The sequence below is a fragment of the Bombina bombina genome, chromosome 2, assembly GCF_027579735.1.
Source record: "Bombina bombina isolate aBomBom1 chromosome 2, aBomBom1.pri, whole genome shotgun sequence".
In the NCBI taxonomy this organism is placed as follows: domain Eukaryota; kingdom Metazoa; phylum Chordata; class Amphibia; order Anura; family Bombinatoridae; genus Bombina; species Bombina bombina.
The window spans coordinates 935,991,922-936,010,422 of record NC_069500.1 but is presented as its reverse complement, the minus strand read 5'-3'; the positions used below and the strand labels follow the sequence as shown (position 1 = coordinate 936,010,422).

The 18,501-nt window shown below is 40.7% G+C and overlaps 1 protein-coding gene across 5 annotated transcripts in view; it reads right to left on the bottom strand.

Annotated features, from left to right (window-relative positions):
- Positions 1 to 18,501, bottom strand: part of WDFY3 (WD repeat and FYVE domain containing 3) — an 840,855-nt gene that overhangs the window by 310,744 nt on the left and 511,610 nt on the right. For all 5 annotated transcript variants that reach the window (XM_053703393.1, XM_053703396.1, XM_053703395.1 and 2 more), the window contains 3 exons: positions 9,519 to 9,737; positions 8,608 to 8,789; positions 1,086 to 1,317 (listed from right to left, as the gene is read on the bottom strand). In XM_053703393.1, the coding sequence (XP_053559368.1) occupies positions 1,086 to 1,317; positions 8,608 to 8,789; positions 9,519 to 9,737 (633 nt within the window). The remainder of the gene's footprint in view (positions 1 to 1,085; positions 1,318 to 8,607; positions 8,790 to 9,518; positions 9,738 to 18,501) is intronic.

Below are 18,501 nucleotides of genomic sequence, written 5' to 3'. Positions count from 1 at the left end.
TGTATAGAAAAATGGCTGTCTCATTTAGCGATAAACAGCAACGTTTTTCCAGTCTATCACCAGCACTAAGCAATCTGACCTAGCATGTCCGCCGCCAAGATGTTCCCGCCCTGAAATATTCACATTAAAGGGATATAAAAACTCAATTTTTTTCTTTCATGATACAGATAGAACATGCAATTTCAAGCAACATTCTAATTTTCTCCTATTATCAAGTTTTCTTTGTTCTCTTGGTATTGTTATTTGAAAAAGCAGAAAGCTTAGGAGCCGGCAAATTTTTGGTTCAGACCCAGGGTAGAGCTTGCTGATTGGTGGCTAAATCATGAAAGAAAAAAAATTGGGTTTCATATCCCTTTAAAGTGATGGTAAATGTCAGACTAAGAATGTTGCAATGAAAAATATATCAGTTTAAAAGTAAGACTACATCTTTTTTTTATAGTGAATATAAATTTTATAATAAAAGATTTATAATACTAATTGGTATTGTCTGTACCTCCGTCCCCCTTCATTTTCTTTTTTGGCTGGGCTGGGAAGTATAGAGCAGTACCACTCACTCTCTACATAGGCTTTCTAGGGGCTTTAAAGGGGCTGGACTTCAAGATTGTCAAATGACACACACACTGATTGGATGTTCACTGGAATTGTCATTTAAAAAAAAAAAAAAAGTTCATCCCGGTGGGCCAGCATAACAAACATTGCAATATAAGCATTACTTAATGCATTAATTTAACCCTTTCACAGATGAATTAAAAAAAAATAAAATACACATACTTTTTTAATGGCAGAGATTAAATATATGGCATTTGATTAGTTAAGGTTTACCATAACTTTAATGTCCTTTAGCATGGAATACCTTAGTTGGCTGTATTCCTGTATAATAATTTTCCGCCCATGACATTATTGGCAGCTCTTTATAAGCAATGTGTGTGAGGAAAATGTGCAGACGCAGCCTACAACTCTGGCATTGATAAGTTTTCACATATGCATTTTGGTAAAAGCAAGTACATCATAACAATGCTTCTAATAGTATTTTGAATGCACTAATGTACAGAGTAAAACAAAAGGATATTATGGCTTATACTCACATGGTGTGCACACAGCTTGGAAGCTTCCAACATAATTTGGTCCCAGTTCATATATGACACTAACGCTGGCAGCAGTCAGAACTTCCTCTAGAAAGTGGGTTGGTCCCAGACGCCAAACCAGGGAGGATAGCTGGCGTTGAGCTGGTGGGGTCCCGATGTAGGTATAAACAGTACTAACCACTGGTGGGTTGGTTGATCCTGAGCCCCCCGGAGAACTATGCACATAATGAAGCTGCAGTAAAATAAAGATAAAATAGATATTTAATTTTCTACTATGCTAAACCATATGTTTTATTTGCAAATAGTAAAAACATAATTTATGCTTACCTGATAAATTTATTTCTCTTGTAGTGTATCCAGTCCACGGATCATCCATTACTTGTGGGATATTCTCCTTCCCAACAGTTGCAAGAGGATCACCCACAGCAGAGCTGCTATATAGCTCCTCCCCTCACTGCCATATCCAGTCATTCGACCGAAACAAGCCGAGAAAGGAGAAACCATAGGGTGCAGTGGTGACTGTAGTTTAATTAAAATTTAGACCTGCCTGAAAAGGACAGGGCGGGCCGTGGACTGGATACACTACAAGAGAAATAAATTTATCAGGTAAGCATAAATTATCTCTTGTTAAGTGTATCCAGTCCACGTATCATCCATTACTTGTGGGATACCAATACCAAAGCTAAAGTACAAGGATGATGGGAGGGACAAGGCAGGAACTTAAACGGAAGGAACCACTGCCTGTAGAACCTTTCTCCCAAAAACAGCCTCCGAAGAAGCAAAAGTATCAAATTTGTAAAATTTGGAAAAAGTATGAAGGGAAGACCAAGTTGCAGCCTTGCAAATCTGTTCAACAGAGGCCTCATTTTTAAAGGCCCAGGTGGAAGCCACAGCTCTAGTAGAATGAGCTGTAATCCTTTCAGGAGGCTGCTGTCCAGCAGTCTCATAGGCTAAACGGATTATACTCCGAAGCCAAAAAGAAAGAGAGGTTGCCGAGGCCTTCTGTCCTCTCCTCTGTCCAGAGTAAACAACAAACAGGTTAGATGGTTGGCGAAAATCTTTAGTAGCCTGTAAGTAAAACTTCAAGGCACGGACTACGTCTAGATTATGCAAAAGACGTTCCTTCTTTGAAGAAGGATTATGACATAATGATGGAACAACAATCTCTTGATTGATATTCTTGTTAGAAACCACCTTAGGTAAAAACCCAGGTTTTGTACGCAGAACAACTTTATCTGAATGAAAGATCAGATAAGGAGAATCACAATGTAAGGCAGATAACTCCGAGACTCTTCGAGCCGAGGAAATAGCCATCAGAAAAATAACTTTCCATGAAAGAAGTTTGATATCAATAGAATGAAGGGGTTCAAACGGAACCCCTTGAAGAACTTTAAGAACCAAGTTTAAGCTCCATGGAGGAGCAACAGGTTTAAACAAAGGCTTAATTCTAAATAAAGCCTGACAAAATGCCTGAACGTCTGGAACTTCTGCCAGACGCTTGTGTAAAAGAATAGACAGAGCAGAAATCTGTCCCTTTAAAGAACTAGCTGATAATCCTTTGTCCAAACCCTCTTGGAGGAAGGACAATATCCTAGGAATCCTAACCCTACTCCATGAGTAATTCTTGGATTCACACCAATGAAGATATTTACGCCATATCTTGTGGTAAATTTTCCTGGTGACAGGCTTTCGTGCCTGTATTAAGGTATCAATTACTGACTCGGAAAAGCCACGCTTTGATAGGATCAAGCGTTCAATCTCCATGCAGTCAGTCTCAGAGAAAGTAGATTCGGATGATTGAAAGGACCTTGTATTAGAAGGTCTTGTCTCAGAGGCAGAGTCCATGGTGGAAAGGATGACATGTCCACTAGGTCTGCATACCAGGTCCTGCGTGGCCACGCAGGCGCTATCAATATCACCGATGCTCTTTCCTGTTTGATTTTGGCAATCAGACGAGGGAGCAGAGGAAACGGTGGAAACACATAAGCCAGGTTGAAGAACCAAGGCGCTGCTAGAGCATCTATCAGTGCCGCTTCTGGGTCCCTGGACCTGGATCCGTAACAAGGAAGCTTGGCGTTCTGGCAAGACGCCATGAGATCCAATTCTGGTTTGCCCCAACGGAGAACCAATTGAGCAAACACCTCCGGATGGAGTTCTCATTCCCCCGGATGAAAAGTCTGACGACTTAGAAAATCCGCCTCCCAGTTCTCTACACCTGGGATATGGATCGCTGACAGGTGGCAAGAGTGAGTCTCTGCCCAGCGAATTATCTTGGAGACTTCTGACATCGCTAGGGAACTCCTGGTTCCCCCTTGATGGTTGATGTAAGCCACAGTCGTGATGTTGTCGGACTGAAATCTGATGAACCTCAGTGTTGCTAGCTGAGGCCAAGCCAGAAGAGCATTGAATATTGCTCTTAACTCCAGAATATTTATTGGGAGGAGTTTCTCCTCCTGAGTCCATGAACCCTGAGCCTTCAGGGAGTTCCAGACTGCACCCCAACCTAGAAGGCTGGCATCTGTTGTTACAATTGTCCAATCTGGTCTGCGAAAGGTCATACCCTTGGACAGATGGGCCCGAGATAACCACCAGAGAAGAGAATCTCTGGTTTCCTGATCCAGATTTAGTAGAGGGGAAAAATCTGTGTAATCCCCATTCCACTGACTGAGCATGCATAATTGCAGCGGTCTGAGATGCAGGCGCGCGAGTGGCACTATGTCCTTCGCCGCTACCATTAAGCCGATTACTTCCATGCACTGAGCCACCGTGGGGCGCGGAATGGAGTGAAGAACACGGCAAGCATTTAGAAGTTTTGATAATTTTCATTTCTACAGAATCTATAAGGGTCCCTAGGAAGGAAACCCTTGTGAGAGGAGATAGAGAACTCTTTTCTTTGTTCACTTTCCACCCATGCGACCTCAGGAATGCCAGAACTATCTCTGTATGAGATTTGGCAATTTGAAAGCTTGACGCCTGTATCAGGATATCGTCCAGGTAAGGAGCCACCGCTATGCCTCGCGGTCTTAGGACCGCCAGAAGTGAGCCCAGAACCTTTGTAAAAATTATTGGGGCTGTAGCCAACCCAAATGGAAGAGCTACAAATTGGTAATGCCTGTCTAGAAAGGCAAACCTCAGGAACTGATGATGATTCTTGTGAATCGGAATGTGAAGGTAGGCATCCTTTAAGTCCACTGTGGTCATGTACTGACCCTCTTGGATCATGGGTAAAATGGTTCGAATAGTTTCCATCTTGAATGACGGAACTCTGAGGAATTTGTTTAGGATCTTTAGATCCAAAATTGGTCTGAAGGTTCCCTCTTTTTTGGGAACCACAAACAGATTTGAATAAAACCCCTGTTCTTGTACCGTCCGCGGAACTTGATGGATCACTCCCATTACAAGGAGATCTTGTACGCAGCTTAGGAATGCCTCTTTCTTTATCTGGTTTGCAGATAATCTTGAAAGGTGAAATCTCCCTTGTGGAGGAGAAGCTTTGAAGTCCAGAAGATATCCCTGAGATATGATCTCCAACGCCCAGGGATCCTGAACATCTCTTGCCCACGCCTGGGCGAAGAGAGAGAGTCTGCCCCCTACTAGATCCGTTGTCGTATAGGGGCCGCTCCTTCATGCTGTCTTAGAGGCAGCAGCAGGCTTTCTGGCCTGCTTGCCCTTGTTCCAGGACTGGTTAGGTTTCCAGGCCTGCTTGGATTGAGCAAAAGTTCCCTCTTGTTTTGAAGCAGAGGAAGTTGATGCTGCACCTGCCTTGAAATTTCGAAAGGCACGAAAATTAGACTGTTTGGCCTTTGATTTGGCCCTGTCCTGAGGAAGGGTATGACCCTTACCTCCAGTAATGTCAGCAATAATTTCTTTCAAACCAGGCCCGAATAAGGTCTGCCCCTTGAAAGGAATGTTGAGTAATTTAGACTTTGAAGTCACATCAGCTGACCAGGATTTGAGCCATAGCGCCCTACGCGCCTGGATGGCGAATCCGGAATTCTTAGCCGTTAGTTTAGTCAAATGAACAATGGCATCAGAAACAAATGAGTTAGCTAGCTTAAGAGTTCTAAGCTTGTCAACAATTTCAGTCAATGGAGCTGTATGGATGGCCTCTTCCAGGGCCTCAAACCAGAATGCCGCCGCAGCAGTGACAGGCGCAATGCATGCAAGGGGCTGTAAAATAAAACCTTTTCTTAAGGTAACCCTCTAATTTTTTATCCATTGGATCTGAAAAAGCACAACTGTCCTCAACCGGGATAGTGGTACGCTTTGCTAAAGTAGAAACTGCTCCCTCCACCTTAGGGACAGTCTGCCATAAGTCCCGTGTAGTGGCATCTATTGGAAACATTTTTCTAAATATAGGAGGTGGGGAAAAGGGCACACCGGGCCTATCCCACTCCTTACTAATAATTTCTGTAAGCCTTTTAGGTATTGGAAAAACATCAGTACTCACCGGCACTGCATAGTATTTATCCAGCCTACACAATTTCTCTGGCACTGCAATTGTGTCACAGTAATTCAGAGCAGCTAATACCTCCCCAAGCAATACACAGAGGTTCTCAAGCTTAAATTTAAAATTAGAAATCTCTGAATCAGGTCTCCCCGATTCAGAGAAGTCACCCACAGACTGAAGCTCTCCGTCCTCAGGTTCTGCATATTGTGACGCAGTATCAGACATGGCTCTTACAGCATCTACGCGCTCTGTATCTCGTCTAACCCCAGAGCTATCGCGCTTGCCTCTCAATTCAGGCAATCTGGATAATACCTCTGACAGGGTATTATTCATGATTGCAGCCATGTCCTGCAAAGTAATCGCTATGGGCGTCCCTGATGTACTTGGCGCCATATTAGCGTGCGTCCCTTGAGAGGGAGGCGAAGGGTCCGACACGTGGGGAGAGTTAGTCGGCATAACTTCCCCCTCGACAGACCCCTCTGGTGACAATTCTTTTATAGATAAAGACTGATCTTTACTGTTTAAGGTGAAATTAATACATTTAGTACACATTTTCCTATGGGGCTCCACCATGGCTTTTAAACATAATGAACAAGTATCCTCTGTTTCAGACATGTTTGTATAGACTAGCAATGAGACTAGCAAGCTTGGAAAACACTTTAAAGCAAGTTAACAAGCAATATAAAAAACGTTACTGTGCCTTTAAGAGAAACAAATTTTGACAAAATTTGAAATAACAGTGAAAATAGGCAGTTACACTAACAAAATTTTTACAGTGTATGTAACAAGTCAGCAGAGCATTGCACCCATTTGCAAATGGATGATTAACCCCTTAATAACAAAAACAGAATAATAAATGACAAAACCGTTTTTTAAACACAGTCACAACTGCCACAGTCTACTGTGATTGTTACCCTCCTCAAACACGACTTTGAAGCCTTTTGAGCCCTTCAGAGATGTCCTGGATCATGCAGGAAGAAGCTGAATGTCTCTGTCAGTATTTTTAGCTGCACAGAAAAGCACTAAAATAGGCCCTTCACACTCATATTGCAACAGTGGAAAGCCTCAGGAACTGTTACTAGGCAAAAATCAAACCAGCCATGTGGAAAAAAACTAGGCCCCAATAAGTTTTGTCACCAAACATATATAAAAACGATTAACATGCCAGCAAACGTTTTATATTACACTTTTATAAGAGTATGTATCTCTGTTAATAAGCCTGATACCAGTCGCTATCACTGCATTTAAGGCTTAACTTACATTAATCCGGTATCAGCAGCATTTTTCTAGCAAATTCCATCCCTAGAAATATATTAACTGCACATACCTTATTGCAGGAAAACCTGCACGCCATTCCCTCTCTGAAGTTACCTCACTCCTCAGAATATGTGAGAACAGCCATGGATCTTAGTTACTTCTGCTAAGATCATAGAAAATGCAGGCAGATTCTTCTTCTAAATACTGCCTGAGATAAACAGTACACTCCGGTACCATTTAAAATTACAACTTTTGATTAAAGTTAAAAAACTAACTATAATACACCACTCTCCTCTTACTACGTCCATCTTTGTTGAGAGTTGCAAGAGAATGACTGGGTATGGCAGTGAGGGGAGGAGCTATATAGCAGCTCTGCTGTGGGTGATCCTCTTGCAACTTCCTGTTGGGAAGGAGAATATCCCACAAGTAATGGATGATCCGTGGACTGGATACACTTAACAAGAGAAATATATTCTCTATTTCTAATCACTTATATACAAGAATTCAAATCTCATGCTTATTTACCAAAACGTTACTAAAAGAAAACATGGTCAACTCTATATGCATAACAGAAACAGAAGCAAACTTCAGTAACACAATACTATTTTATGGGGTACTCTAGAGTAAAAATATATTTTTATTTTTAAACAAATTCCTTTCTTTTATTGTGCTCCTGTGTCACTCCAGATAAGCAAACTGATATGAGCAAATGAGAAGTAAGTATACAGGTGTATTCTGAAATTATCATCTTAAACAGAATGGGGGTGTTAGTAATGCAACTTTGATTGACGTCTTTAAAAGTGTTAAAAACATAGTAAAAAATGAATTTTGTTTAAAAATAAAATGCTCTAGCTACATAAAACATTCTTTTTACACCAGAATGTCCCTTTAAAGGAATATGAAACCCAAAATGGCTCAGATAGTGCATTCAATTTTAAACAACGTTCTAATTTACTCAAGTTTTATTTGTTTTCTTGGTATCTTTGTTTGAAATGCAGGAACTTAAGCTCAGGAGCCTGCCCATTTCTGGAGCACTTTATGGCAGCAGCTTTGCAAGAATGTTATCCATTTGCAAGAGCACTATTTCCTGCCATGTAGTGTTCCAGAAACCTACGTAGTTCTCTCTTGAATGCCATAGGAACGAAGCAAATTTGATAATTGCAGTAAATTGGAAACTTTTAAAAGTTTTATGTTCTGTTGAACTACAAGAGAAAATGTTTGGGTCTCATATCCCGTTAATGATTACAAAAACTTACTTTGACTGTAAAATACTAGATTCAGTATCTTGTTAAAGGGACAGTTAACACCTTAAGATGTTAAATAGAAAATGTTTGTAGCAATCAAGATGTTAATTTGTTTTAAAAATGTTTCTAGATTTAGCTTTTATGTTATTCAACAGTGGATATTAAAGTCAGACTTATACAAAGACAACATAAATGTCTTTTTTTTACCAGGTATTTCCTGTCCCTTTAAGCAAGAATAAAATAAAAGTGTTATATACAATGTATTGCAGATTTACAGATGACTTTTCTTGTTCTCCAAACTAAATACAGTTCAGTGCAGGAGAAATTCAATCTCACTAACCACAGGAAGAAATTATGAACAACACTTCTATGAGGAAATTATGCACAAGAGGTTCTCAGTGGAGAAGGTGGACAAACAAGCAGAAAAACAATGTATAATGATCGTTTCGTAGCCAGCAATGTGCATCCAGTAAAGTAACTGCAATGAGCGAGCATAATGAACCAGATGGTCTCCATCTGCTGACAACTTATCAATTGGATACCTCTACCACAGGGAAATGAGTACTCCCACCTTTACTGTGTTGACGAGCTGCCCGTCTATGTAGAGCGCTGCTGTGCTGTTCTTTAGCATCCCTTTACTCATTACCAGCACCATGTGATGCCACTGCCCTTCCAATATAAGCTCACTGCAGCGGAACCGAGCACAGCAAGGCAGGATCTCATAGAAGGACGACTCCTCGCTGAAGTCATCCACTACAAAAACAAAAGACAAGTTATTTTAGCAATACAATAGTTACAAAATATGTATAAGTGTGTGTGTGTGGATACAGGGCCGGAAAATTCCACTAGTCCCAGGCAAGTAAGAAATTATTTAAAAACATAAAAATAAAATTGACATTTTCAAGTCTAACATTGGGTGGATTAGTAACCCCCCCAACCTAGTAACTTTTCTACCCTGGCTAGTAAACTATAGTAATATTTCTCCACCCCTGTGTGTGTGTGTGAGTGAGTGTGTATGTATGTATCATGTGTGTGTGTGTATATACATACATACAGAGAGAGAGAGAGAGAGAACAGAAGAAATTACACTCCCAGTGGGGGTTAGGAGAGAGAAGTAATAAAATGTTTCACTCTAAGTATTGGGCTTTGGTATACAGGCAGATATAACATAAAGAAGTGTGTGTAGAGAAAGTGTTAAAATAAGGAGACCCATTTAAATATTTTAATGGGTTGTGGCTTCAAAGAATACACCCTAAAGAGGCAATTTCTCATACATTTTGTATAACAAAACATTGAAAATACATTAAAGGGAAAAACTATTGTACAATACACTATCCCTTTAATTTGTACAGTATATTGCACATTTTGTCTTTGCATATCTCTGAATCAAAAAACGTATGAAAAAATAAAATAAAAATATTAATAAACTGCAAACTATTACAAGATAACTGTGCACTAGAAAAGGGACATTCCCATGTTTACCATAATTCTGAAGCAGTTCTTCTTTTGTGGACACCATTAGGGATTTGTCTTTTGCTGAGAGGACAACCGCCAGGCACACAAAATGTTGCTCAGAAGAGTTGGCCCGTCTTACTATGGTCAGAAGCCGGACAGGGTGGTTATTTGGGCTGGTGCTAAAATGCTCTATGCAAAACCAGGTTGAAAAGGTTAGCCCAGAAGGTGGGGGAAACAGACGTTCACCTGAATGAGAAAAATAAGTAAATAAATACAATTATTATATATACATTCTGATGATCTATTTTTATATACACAATGACCTGCACAATATACACTGGTTATCCTGTCCTAACAGGTCTGCTGGTACAGTAACATTTCAGCTACAAAAAAGGGGTGGGGAAGTTAATTTGGTTACATTATTTTTAAACTAATAACTAAAAAAAGTAAATAAATTATAGATTACTTATGTTACTGAAGGGACATAATACTTTAAATTAAAACACACATAAAAGCATATTCATTTTGAATAGGAGCATTTTCCCAAAATACTTTTATTATTACAAATAGTTCTAGCAAAAGTTCTAGCTGTTTCAGTGAAAGCTTTTTTTATTGGGAAGAAATTTTGATTGCTTTTTAAACATTAAAGGAATATGAAACCCACATTTTTTCTTTCATGATTCAGATAGAGCATGCAATTTTAAACAACTTCTAGTTTACTTCCTATTATAATTTTTTCTTTGTTCTCTTGGTATCTTTATTTGAAAAGAAGGAATATAAGCTAAGGAGCCGGTACACTTTTTGGTTCAGCACGTGGGTTGCGTTTGCTGATTGGTGGCTGCTTTTCAAATAAAGATACCAAGAAAAATTAATAATATGAGTAAATTAGAAAGTTGCTTAAAATTGCCTGCTCTATCTGAATCATGAAAGAAAAAAAAATGTGTTTCATATCCCTTTTATTAACAGAATCCAGGCTGTACAAACATTCACAATATTCTTACAAGATGCAGTACAGCATCTAAACAGAGTTAAACGTCAAAATTTGTAGAGGTAAATAAACAGAAGCTCTAAAATGTGGGTATGGTCATCCCTCTCAGACCACATCACATTTATCTTTAAGGTAAAGAGACATAATACTAAGGGGTCAATTTATCAAAGGCTTTGCCAGCCTTCGCCCCCTCCCCCTACAACTGGAGGTTCTCACAAGACAACCCGCAGTCTTTAATTATGAAGCAGCGGTCATCAGACCGCTGCTTCCCTAACCTCTTCGCCACCTCTTAGGTGGCGAATTTCAATCTCCCAGTTTCGTCCGATGGGGGAAATTGACAGCTCCTGCCCGCACGTCATTGGCTGTGTGAGGGCAGGGGGGCGTCTTTGCACAAGAGCGCAAAAACAAGATTTATGCTTACCTGATAAATCTATTTCTTTCCTGATATGGAGAGTCCAGAACGTCATCAATTACTAGTGGGAAATATCTCTCCTGGCCAGCAGGAGGAGGCAAAGAGCACCACAGCAAAGCTGTTAAAGGGACACTCAAGTCAAAAATAAACTTCATGATTCAGATACAGCATGCAATTTTAAACAACTTTCCAATTTACTTCAATTAACAAAATGTGCACAGTCTTTTTATATTTACACTTTTTGAGTCACCAACTCCTACTGAGCATGTGCAAGAATTCACTGCATATACGTATATGCATTTGTGATTGGCTGATGGCTGTCACATGATACAGGGGGAGTGGAAATAGACATAATTTTGCAATTTTTTTTTAACAAAAAACATAATTTATGCTTACCTGATAAATTTATTTCTCTTGTGGTGTATCCAGTCCACGGATCATCCATTACTTGTGAGATATTCTCCTTCCCAACAGGAAGTTGCAAGAGGACACCCACAGCAGAGCTGTCTACATAGTCCCTCCCCTAACAGCCATATCCAGTCATTCGACCGAAGACAAGCAGAGAAAGGAGAAACCATAGGGTGCAGTGGTGACTGTAGTTTAAAGTTAAAAAATACCTGCCTTAAAATGACAGGGCGGGCCGTGGACTGGATACACCACAAGAGAAATAAATTTATCAGGTAAGCATAAATTATGTTTTCTCTTGTAAGGTGTATCCAGTCCACGGATCATCCATTACTTGTGAGATACCAATACCAAAGCTAAAGTACACGGATGAAGGGAGGGACAAGGCAGGTACTTAAACGGAAGGTACCACTGCCTGTAAAACCTTTCTCCCAAAAATAGCCTCCGAAGAAGCAAAAATATCAAAATTTATAGAATTTTGAAAAGGTATGAAGCGAAGACCAAGTCGCCGCCTTGCAAATCTGTTCAACAGAAGCCTCATTTTTAAAAGCCCATGTGGAAGCCACAGCTCTAGTAGAATGAGCTGTAATCCTTTCAGGAGGCTGCTGGCCAGCAGTCTCATAAGCTAAGCGTATTATACTCCTTAGCCAAAAAGAAAGAGAAGTTGCCAAAGCCTTTTGGCCTCTCCTCTGTCCAGAGTAGACAACAAACTGGATCCATACTCTTAAAACTGGTGCTCCTTTTGGTATTAATAAAATAAGTGACATTAAACTATTTATTGATAATCCGTAATTCTAAGTATTGCAGTTTGTTTACTTGGTTTATAATGTTCCTTATTTTTAAGGTTTTGTATACTCTTAGGGCTTTAGTTTTAAACCTGATTGGTATTTTGGTGTAATCAGGAATTATCAACATGACAGTAATATCTCATTCATGTTTGGACTCGCAGGGAGCTGTTTGTCTGTGCCCCATTCAGTTTATGTATACCTTTTAGCATTTGACTTTTATACGGTACAACTTATTGGGATACATGACGGATTTTGCTCTCTGTGGGTAAAAGTTTATATGAATGTATTTATTATTTGTTGGTTTCACTGAATTTGGTTGGTACGATTTTATTAATTTTTAGTTCTTAATAATCTATATATATTCTCTAAATTCAGATTATTTAACTGTAGGCAACTAGTATTTCTTCTTTAAATATACTTTTTATGGCGAATGGAATGAGTTATCTTGCCCTCCAACTCTGAATATATCATCGTTATTAATGTGCAGACAAAGTATTAAAATCTTATATGAAAACATAGTCTAAGTATGAATAAGTGTATTTTTCTTTTATGATTTTTTCAAGTCTGTTTGTTATGTATAGTTTGATTTATTTTTCACATTGGATTGGTGTTTATTTGACAATGTTACTTTTGTTGTTCTTTTGTAATTAATTATGCAACAGGTGTGAAGGGCTTACATCTTAGTTTTAAGGAGCCCTTACACACCTGAATGTTAGCTCTGATGAAGTGCCCAATAGGGCAGGAAACGCGTCAGCGGTAGTCAGGTCTGTGTACTGTGCCTTTGTCTTTTTACTCACGGAGTCTAATAAAGGTGAAATTTTAAACGTATATCAACAGCCTTACTGCTCTTTCCATTATTGGGTTCTTTTTGGTCTCAACTAGAGGTGCTGAAAAATCTTTGTAGACAACAAACAAAGCAGATGTTTGACGAAAATCTTTAGTAGCTTGTAAATAATACTTTAAAGCACGAACCACGTCAAGATTGTGTAACAGATGTTCCTTCTTTGAAGAAGGATTAGGACACAATGATGGAACAACAATCTCCTGATTGATATTCTTATTAGATACCACCTTAGGTAAAAACCCAGGTTTGGTACGCAGAACTACCTTATCTGCATGGAAGATCAGATAAGGAGAATCACATTGTAAGGCAGATAACTCGGAAACTCTACGAGCCAAGGAAATAGCTACCAAAAAAAGAACTTTCCAAGATAAAAGTTTGATATCTATGGAATGAAGAGGTTCAAACGGAACCCCCTGAAGAACTTTAAGAACCAAATTTAAGCTCCAAGGTGGAGCAACAGGTTTAAACACAGGCTTGATTCTAACTAAAGCCTGACAAAATGCCTGAACGTCTGGAACATCCGCCAGACGCTTGTGCAAAAGAATAGACAGAGCAGAAATCTGTCCCTTTAAGGAACTAGCTGACAATCCTTTCTCCAATCCTTCTTGGAGAAAAGATAATATCCTGGGAATCCTGACCTTACTCCATGAGTAGCCCTTGGATTCACACCAATAAAGATATTTACGCCATATCTTATGATAGATTTTCCTGGTGACAGGCTTTCGTGCCTGAATTAAGGTATCAATGACTGACTCGGAGAAACCATGCTTTGATAAAATCAAGCGTTCAATCTCCAGGCAGTCAGCCTCAGAGAAATTAGATTTGGATGGTTGAAAGGGCCTTGAAGTAGAAGGTCCTGTCTTAGCGGCAGAGTCCATGGTGGAAAGGATGACATGTCCACCAGATTTGCATACCAAGTCCTGCGTGGCCACGCAGGCGCTATCAAGATCATTGATGCTCTCTCCTGCTTGATTTTGGCAATCAGACGAGGGAGCAGAGGAAACGGTGGAAACACATAAGCCAGGTTGAAGGACCAAGGCGCTGCTAGAGCATCTATCAGCGTTGCCTTGGGGTCCCTGGACCTGGATCCGTAACAAGGAAGTTTGGCGTTCTGGCGAGACGCCATGAGATCCAGTTCTGGTTTGCCTCAACGATGAATCAATTGTGCAAACACCTCCGGATGGAGTTCCCACTCCCCCGGATGAAAAGTCTGTCGACTTAGAAAATCCGCCTCCCAGTTCTCTACACCTGGGATATGGATAGCTGATAGGTGGCAAGAGTGAATCTCTGCCCAGCGAATTATCTTTGAGACTTCTAACATCGCTTGGGAACTCCTTGTTCCCCCTTGATGGTTGATGTAAGCCACAGTCGTGATGTTGTCCGACTGAAACCTGATGAACCTCATTGTCGCAAGTTGAGGCCAAGCCTGAAGAGCATTGAATATCGCTCTTAGTTCCAGAATGTTTATTGGAAGGAGTGTCTCCTCCTGAGTCCATGATCCCTGAGCCTTCAGGGAGTTCCAGACTGCTCCCCAGCCTAGAAGGCTGGCATCTGTCGTTACAATTGTCCAATCTGGCCTGCGAAAGGTCATTCCTTTGGACAGATGGACCCGATATAGCCACCAGAGAAGAGAATCCCTGGTCTCTTGATCCAGATTTAGTAGAGGGGACAAATCTGTGTAATTCCCATTCCACTGACTGAGCATGCATAGTTGCAGCGGTCTGAGATGTAGGCGTGCAAACGGCACTATGTCCATTGCCGCTACCATTAAGCCGATTACTTCCATACACTGAGCCACCGAAGGGCGAGAAGTGGAATAAAGAACACAGCAGGAATTTAGAAGTTTTGATAACCTGGACTCTGTCAGGTAAATCCTCATTTCTACAGAATCTATTAGAGTTCCCAGAAAGGAGACTCTTGTGAGAGGGGATAGAGAACTCTTTTCTTCGTTCACTTTCCACCCATGCGACCTCAGAAATGCCAGAACTATGTCCGTATGAGACTTGGCAATTTGAAAATTTGACGCCTGTATCAGAATGTCGTCTAAATAAGGGGCCACTGCTATGCCCCGCGGTCTTAGGACCGCCAGAAGTGACCCCAGAACCTTCGTAAAGATTCTTGGGGCTGTAGCTAACCCAAAGGGAAGAGCTACAAACTGGTAATGCCTGTTCAGGAAGGCAAACCTGAGAAACCGATGATGATCTTTGTGTATCGGAATGTGAAGATAAGCATCCTTTAAATCCACTGTAGTCATGTATTGACCCTCCTGGATCATAGGTAGGATGGTACGAATAGTCTCCATCTTGAATGATGGGACTCTGAGGAATTTGTTTAAGATCTTGAGATCTAAAATTGGTCTGAAGGTTCCCTCTTTTTTGGGAACCACAAACAGATTTGAGTAAAATCCCTGTCCTTGTTCCTCCTTTGGAACTGGATGGATCACTCCCATAACTAGGAGGTCTTGAACACAGTGTAAGAATGCCTCTCTCTTTATCTGGTTTGCAGATAATTGTGAAAGGTGAAATCTCCCTTTTGGAGGAGAAGCTCTGAAGTCCAGAAGATATCCCTGGGATACAATTTCCAACGCCCAGGGATCCTGGACATCTTTTGCCCAAGCCTGGGCGAAGAGCGAAAGTCTGCCCCCTACTAGATCCGTTACCGGATAGGGGGCTGATACTTCATGCTGTCTTAGGGGCAGCAGCAGGCTTTTTGGCCTGCTTACCTTTGTTCCAGGTCTGGTTAGGTCTCCAGACCGACTTGGACTGGGCAAAAGTTCCCTCCCGTTTTCCATTAGAGGAAGTTGATGCCGCACTCGCTTTGAAGTTTCGAAAGGCAAGAAAATTAGTCTGTTTGGCGCCCTTGATTTGGACCTATCCTGAGGAAGGGCATGACCTTTTCCTCCAGTGATATCAGAAATGATCTCCTTCAAACCAGGCCCGAATAGGGTTTGCCCCTTGAAGGGAATGTTAAGCAGCTTAGACTTTGAAGTAACGTCAGCTGACCATGATTTAAGCCATAGCGCCCTGCGCGCTTGAATAGCAAAACCAGAATTTTTAGCCGTTAGTTTAGTCAAATGAACAATGGCATCAGAAACAAAAGAATTGGCTAGCTTAAGTGCTCTAAGCTTGTCAAGTATGTCATCCAATGGGGTCTCTACCTGTAAAGCCTCTTCCAGAGACCCAAACCAGAAAGCAGCACCAGCAGTGACAGGGGCAATGCATGCAAGGGGCTGTAGAATAAAACCTTGTTGAATAAACATTTTCTTAAGGTAACCCTCTAATTTTTTATCCATTGGATCTGAGAAAGCACAACTGTCCTCGACAGGGATAGTAGTACGCTTATCTAGGGTAGAAACTGCTCCCTCCACCTTAGGGACTGTCTGCCATAAGTCCCGTGTGGTGGCATCTATTGCAAACATTTTCTTAAAAATAGGAGGGGGAGAGAACGGTACACCTGGTCTATCCCATTCCTTAGTAATAATTTCTGTAAACCTTTTAGGTATTGGAAAAACATCAGTGCACACCGGCACTGCATAGTATTTGTCCAATCTACACAATTTTTCTGGCACTGCAATTGTATCACAGTCATTCAGAGCAGCTAAAACCTCCCTGAGCAACACGCGGAGGTGTTCAAGCTTAAATTTAAATGTAGACATATCAGAATCAGGTTGAATCTTTTTCCCTGAGTCAGAAACATCACCCACAGAAAGAAGCTCTCCTTCCTCAGCTTCTGTATATTGTGAGGGAGTATCAGACATAGCTCTTAAAGCGTCAGTATGCTCTGTATTTCTTCTAACTGCAGAGCTATCTCGCTTTCTCCTAAACCCAGGTAGTCTGGATAATACCGCTGACAGTGTATTATCCATGACCGCCGCCATGTCTTGTAAAGTAAACGCTATGAGCGCACTAGATGTACTTGGCGCCATTAGAGCGTGAGTCCCTTGAGCGGGAGTCAAAGGGTCTGACATGTGGGGCGAGTTAGTCGGCATAACTTCCCCCTCGTCAGATTCCTCTGGTGATACATTTTTTAAAGACAGAATATGATCTTTATTACTTAAAGTGAAATCAGTACATTTGGTACACATTCTAAGAAGGGGTTCCACCATGGCTTCTAAACATAATGAACAAGGAGTTTCCTCTATGTCAGACATGTTTAAACAGACTAGCAATGAGACCAGCAAGCTTGGAAAACACTTTAAATCAAGTTAACAAGCAAAAAATAAAAACTGTACTGTGCCTTTAAGAGAAACAAATTTTGTCAGAATTTGAAAAACAGTGGAAAAAAAGCAGGAAATCAAACAAAATGTTTACAGTGTGTATAATAAGCTAACAGAGCATTGCACCCACTTGCAAATGGTTGATTAACCCCTTAGTTCAAAAAACGGATCAAAAAAACAACGATAGAGACGTTTTTTAACAGTCACAACAACTGCCACAGCCTTGCTGTGGGCCTACCTTCCCCAACAAACGATTTTGGACAGCCTAAGAGCCCTTTAGAGAGGTCCTATAGCATTCAGGGGACTCCTGGAGGAAGCTGGATGTCTCAGTCTGTAAAAGTTACTGCGCAATAAAGCGCTAAATTAGGCCCCTCCCACTCATATTAAAACAGTGGAAAGCCTCAGGAAACTGTCTCTAGGCAAATTTAAGCCAGCCATGTGGAAAAAAACTAGACCCCAATAAAGTTTTATCACCAAAGTATATATAAAAACGTTTAAACATGCCAGCAAACGTTTTATATTGTAAATCTATAAGAGTATTACCTCTGAAAGTAAGCATACCAGTCGCTATTAAATCACTGTATTCAGGCTTACCTTACATAAATCTGGTATCAGCAGCATTTTCTAGCATTTACATCTCTAGAAAATTTTTTAACTGCACATACCTCATAGCAGGATAACCTGCACGCCATTCCCCAGCTGAAGTTACCTCTCTCTTCAGTTATGTGTGAGAACAGCAATGGATCTTAGTTACAACCTGCTAAGATCATAGAAATCACAGGCAGAATCTTCTTCTTTTTCTGCCTGGGACAAAATAGTACAACTCCGGTACCATTTGAAAATAACAAACTTTTGATTGAAGAAAAAAACAACCATGTTTTACCACTTCTCTCTTACTACCTCCATGCTTGTTTAGAGTTGCAAGAGAATGACTGGATATGGCAGTTAGGGGAGGAGCTATATAGCAGCTCCGCTGTGGGTGATCCTCTTGCAACTTCCTGTTGGGAAGGAGAATATCACACAAGTAATGGATGATCCGTGGACTGGATACACCTTACAAGAGAAATCTACTACTCATTTGAAGTTCAGACTAAGTGCTATTGCATTGTCTTCTTATCATGCATTTGTTGATTATACAAATCTACAGTGTTGACTGGTCCTTTAAGTGTCACTTAAAAACCCACAATCCCCAGTCATTCGACCAAAGGAAAATGGAAACAAGGAATAACACCAGGTGTAGAGGTGCCTGAGTTGTAGTCAAAAAATAACTGTCTTAAATTAAAGGGAGGGGTCATGGACCATATCCGGAAAGAAATAGATTTATCAGGTAAGCATAAATCTTGTTTTCTTTCCTAAG